The sequence below is a fragment of the Sphaeramia orbicularis genome, chromosome 12, assembly GCF_902148855.1.
Source record: "Sphaeramia orbicularis chromosome 12, fSphaOr1.1, whole genome shotgun sequence".
Lineage (NCBI taxonomy): Eukaryota > Metazoa > Chordata > Actinopteri > Kurtiformes > Apogonidae > Sphaeramia > Sphaeramia orbicularis.
Genome location: NC_043968.1, coordinates 1,025,199 through 1,030,041, shown reverse-complemented (window position 1 = coordinate 1,030,041; position 4,843 = coordinate 1,025,199). Strand labels below are relative to the sequence as shown.

The 4,843-nt window shown below is 39.8% G+C and overlaps 1 protein-coding gene across 1 annotated transcript in view; it reads left to right on the top strand.

Moving 5' to 3' along the window:
* Nucleotides 1–586: 586 nt before the first annotated feature.
* LOC115429038 (SH3 domain-binding protein 2-like) overlaps nt 587–4,843 on the top strand; it is a 16,889-nt gene continuing 12,632 nt past the window's right edge. The window contains 5 exon segments of the mRNA XM_030148274.1: nt 587–718; nt 1,759–1,898; nt 2,159–2,261; nt 3,223–3,340; nt 3,518–3,585. Coding sequence (XP_030004134.1) covers nt 615–718; nt 1,759–1,898; nt 2,159–2,261; nt 3,223–3,340; nt 3,518–3,585 — 533 coding nt within the window. The 5' untranslated portion in view covers nt 587–614.

Sequence of the window (4,843 nt, the reverse complement as noted above, 5' to 3'; positions counted from 1 at the left end):
AACAAAATTAACAAAAACTCCACAAAATAAGCCATAACTTTACAAAAATGAAGAAATTGAACCAAATAATGAACTAAATGATTCATGAATGAAGTCAACGACTGAAACAAATGGAAAATGAGTCAAAAACATGAACAAACATGATCAAATAACCAACAAAATTAACAACAAATAAATAAATAACAAAATAAACAAAAATAATGATTAAAACAGAAAAACACACCTGATCCTGATGTGAATCTGTCATGAAATGTTGGTGTCGTACGTTCGTTTTACTCTGAAAAAACATTCGGTTCAAACAGAAGTGACGTTATTTACTGATGGGATTGTAGTTCAGTTCATCTTTGGGCGTAAACTGGACTGTTCTGAGAAGTTTAAACACATCACATGTTTGTTTTGACGACGTCGGCAGAAAAAACCTCTGGAAGTTTCCTGTTTTATCTCAGATCCAGTGTTTATGTGTGAGGGAGGGAGGGACAGATAGGCATCAACAAAGAGAGAGAGAGAGAGAGAGAGAGATGATGGTGAAGAGGAGGAGGAGGAGCAGGTGAAGCCACTGAAAACCAGACCAGGACCAAACCAGACCAGAACCAGACCAGGACCAGACCAGGACCATGGATCTGCTTCCAGCGTTGGCGTCCGGGGTCGTCCTTCTGAGGGAGAACGCCGCCGTCCGATCCGTCAACAAGTGGCTCAACAGGAAGTCGCAAACGCCACAGTGGGTCCACGTTGGTTGGATTTGACCTTTTGGAGCAGGAAGTGACCATATTTGGACAATATGACTGACCAGTTATAGAGATGAAAGGATTAATTGATTAATTGACTCAAATTGATTTTTAACAATTATCTGATTATGATTTTCTTTTTAAATTTTTGTTCATTTTGTTGATTTTTGTCTTGGTTTTGTTGTTAATTTTGTTTATTTTGTTGATTCTGTTTTAATTTTTGTTCATTTTGTTGATTATTTTGTTCATTTGAAGTTACTCACACACTGCTGTTTTTAGTCAGATACAGTTTCCTGACTCCATAGAATACATTTCAGTGCTTTTATGGTGAAATATTGATAATGGAGCTGAAACAATTAAATCAACTAAAAAAAATTCTTTGATTCCAGTTTTCCTGAATCAAAGTTTCTTTCCTTAATTTCGCTGCTGCTGAACGTGTCCTTTTTATTAGTTCTGCCAAGGAGGTTCTGTTGTTTCCGGTGTTGGTTTGTCTGTCTGTCTGTGTGCAGGATAACTCAAAAAGTTATGGACAGATTTGGATGAAAATTTCAGGAAATGTTGATACTGGCACAAGGAACAAATGATTACATTTTGGTGGTGATGGGGGGGGGGGGCACTGATCTGCCTTGGCGGAGGTCTGCGCTCTCCGAGTGCTTTTCTAGTTATTATTATTAATATTATTATTATTATTATTATTATTATTATTATTATTTGTGTATATATCTTTTCTTGTATATCCTTAGTGTTTGATAGTTTTTCTGGTGGTTGTTTCTGCTGGTTCTGGATAAAGGATCAGTGGTTTTGTCATCTGCTCACATAATCCTGTCGATCGCTGCTGCTCTGATCACTGAGTCCAACTGGGTCACAACCTACAGCGTGGGTTTCATCTGTGCCATCAATATAAATCCAGTCTGTGTGGGTCTGTGGTGGTCCAGATGGTCCGGTCCAGATGGTCCGGTCCTGAATGGATGTGTTTCTACATGGACACACACACCCTGGATGTGACGCTGATGCTGTGTTTCTCCTCCTCCAGGACCATGGCGTGTCCAGAGCTGTGCTGGCCCGTGCCCATGCGAGCCATCGGGGCCCAGAACCTGCTGACCATGCCTGGGGGCGTGTCTACGGCCGGGTACCTGCACAAGAAGGGAGGGAGTCAGTTCAGCCTACTCCGATGTACGCACACACACACACACACACACACACACACATATATATATATATGCATTTTGTAAAACCAGAACATGTGACCTATAACCACACCCCCCCCAGGACATCCATATAAGAAGATGGATATTATTCCCAGGGTGCACCTGTGGCACAGCTCCATAACACAGGAGTACAGAGTTGTTCTTCTGTTGTGACTGACTTCATGTCCAGTGTTCAGGTCACATGTGGAAGGTTCAGCCTATAACTGCAGTGTGTGTTTCCTTCAGGGCCGCTCCGCTACATCATCATCCATAAAGGCTGTGTGTACTACTTTAAGAGCAGTACCTCACCCACACCACAGGGGGCCTTCTCTCTCAACGGCTACAACAGGTCAGTGAAGGCATCACCGTCCTTATTAATTTTTACCGTCCTAATTATTTTCTGTTTTGTGATTTTGTGATTTTTGTGATGTTTGTGATTTTTTTTCTTGGTTTTGTTCATTATTTTGTTCCTTTTGTTGAATTTTTTTCCATTTTGTTCATTATTTTGTTCATTTTGTTAATTTTTTCTATTTTTTTTTTTATTATTTTGTTGATTTTTTTCTTTCTTTTCTCATTTTGTTGATCATTTTGTTCATTTTTTTCTGCAATTTGTTTTTCATTTTGTTGATTATTTTGTTCATTGTATTGAATTTTTTTCCCTCTTTTGTTTCATTTTGTTCATGATTTTGTTCAATGTTCAATTATTTCCCCACATTTTTTTCATTTTGTTAATTATTTTGTTCATTTTTTTCTCCAATTTGTTTTTCATTTTGTTCATTTTCTTGATTTTATTTTTGTTAATTTTGTGGACCCCCTTTTTTTTTTTTTTTTTGATTTTCTTGATTATTTTGTTCATTTTCTTGATTCTTTTCTGTCCTCAGAGGAGAATTAAGTTATTCAGACAGTCCTGTTTTTAGACATTTACAGTTCCCTGACCCCATAGAATAGGTTTAAGTACTTGCGTGATGAAATATTGGTAATGGAGCTGAAACTATTAATCGGCTAAAAAAATATTTAATTCCAGTTTTCCTGAATCGAAGCTTCGTTTCCTTAATTTCACTGCTGATAAACATATACTGTTTTTTTTTTTTTTATTTCTATATAGATATTTTATTGTATATCCTTCGTCTTTTCTGCTTTTTCTGGTTGTTTTTTCAGCTGGTTCTGGATAAAGGACCAGTCATTTTTTTGCCTGTTCAAATAATTATTTAATCTATTTTGAAAATAATCAATGGCTGCAGCTCTAATCAGTCTGACACATGATCAAACGCTTCCTCGTGTTGTGACGTTTCTTCTTTATTTTCCCTCAGAGTGATGAGAGCGGCAGAGGAGACCACGTCCAGTAACGTCTTTCCTTTTAAGATCGTCCACTTCAGTAAAAAACATCGGACGTGGTTTTTCTCTGCAGCCAGTGAAGACGAACGAAGGGTGAGGACGCATTTTAGGCACTTTTTTTGGCCGAAATTTGGAATTTTAATTTTTCAAATAAATCATCAGAACACTTTGAAAAAATGTTCTGCAGCCTCTAGTGGCCGTCAGTGGTATTACACTGGGATTTCCAAAGGCAGGAATGAAGGTTTTAAACTGTGTTTACTGCGGTTTCAGAAATGGATGAGATACCTGCGGAGGGAGATCGACCACTACAACGACAGGAAAGAGGCTCAGATTCCAAGGTAACCGACCTGCCATTAATGTGTGTGTGTGTGTGTGTGTGTGTTACAGATGTGTGTGTGTTACAAGTGTGTGTTACACATGTGTGTGTTATACACATGTGTGTGTGTTATGTGTGTGCGTGTGTGTGTGTTACAGATGTGTGTGTGTTACAAGTGTGTGAGTGTTACACGTGTGTGTGTGTGTGTGTGTGTGTGTGTGTTGTACACATGTGTGTGTTACGTGTGTGTGTGTTACAGATGTGTGTGTGTTACACGTGTGTGTGTGTGTTGTACACATGTGTGTGTTACAGATGTGTGTGTGTGTGTGTGTGTGTTACAGATGTGTGTGTGTTACAAGTGTGTGAGTGTTACACGTGTGTGTGTGTGTGTGTGTGTTGTACACATGTGTGTGTTACAGATGTGTGTGTGTTACAAGTGTGTGTTACACATGTGTGTGTGTTATGTGTGTGTGTGTGTGTGTGTGTGTTGTACACGTGTGTGTGTTACGTGTGTGTGTATCAGATGTGTATGTGTTAGCGTGTTACACATGTGTGTATGTAGTGCATGTGTGTGTAGTGCATGTGTGTGTGTGTTACATGTGTGTGTGCAGTGCATGTGTGTGTGTGTGTTACGTGTGTGCAGTGCATGTGTGTGTGTTACATTTGTGTGTGCAGTGCATGTGTGTGTGTGTTACATTTGTGTGTAGTACATGTGTGTGTGTGTTACATGTGTGTGCAGTGCATGTGTGTGTGTGTTACATGTGTATGCAGTGCATGTGTGTGTGTAGTACGTGTGTGTGTAGTGCATGTGTGTGTTACATGTGTGTGTGTAGTACATGTGTGTGTTACATGTGTGTGTGTAGTACATGTGTGTGTTACATGTGTGTGTGTAGTACATGTGTGTGTGTAGTGCATGTGTGTGTGTTACATGTGTGTGTAGTACATATGTGTGTGTGCAGTGCATGTGTGTGTGTGTTACGTGTGTGTAGTGCATGTGTGTGTGTTCCATGTGTGTGTGCAGTGCATGTGTGTGTGTTCCATGTGTGTGTGCAGTGCATGTGTGTGTGTGTGTTCCATGTGTGTGTGCAGTGCATGTGTGTGTGTGTTACATGTGTGTTACATGTGTGTGCAGTGCATGTGTGTGTGTGTTACATGTGTGTGCAGTGCATGTGTGTGTGTGTTACATGTGTGTGCAGTGCATGTGTGTGTGTGTTACATGTGTGTGCAGTGCATGTGTGTGTGTGTTACATGTGTGTGTGCAGTGTGTGTGCAGCCCAGCT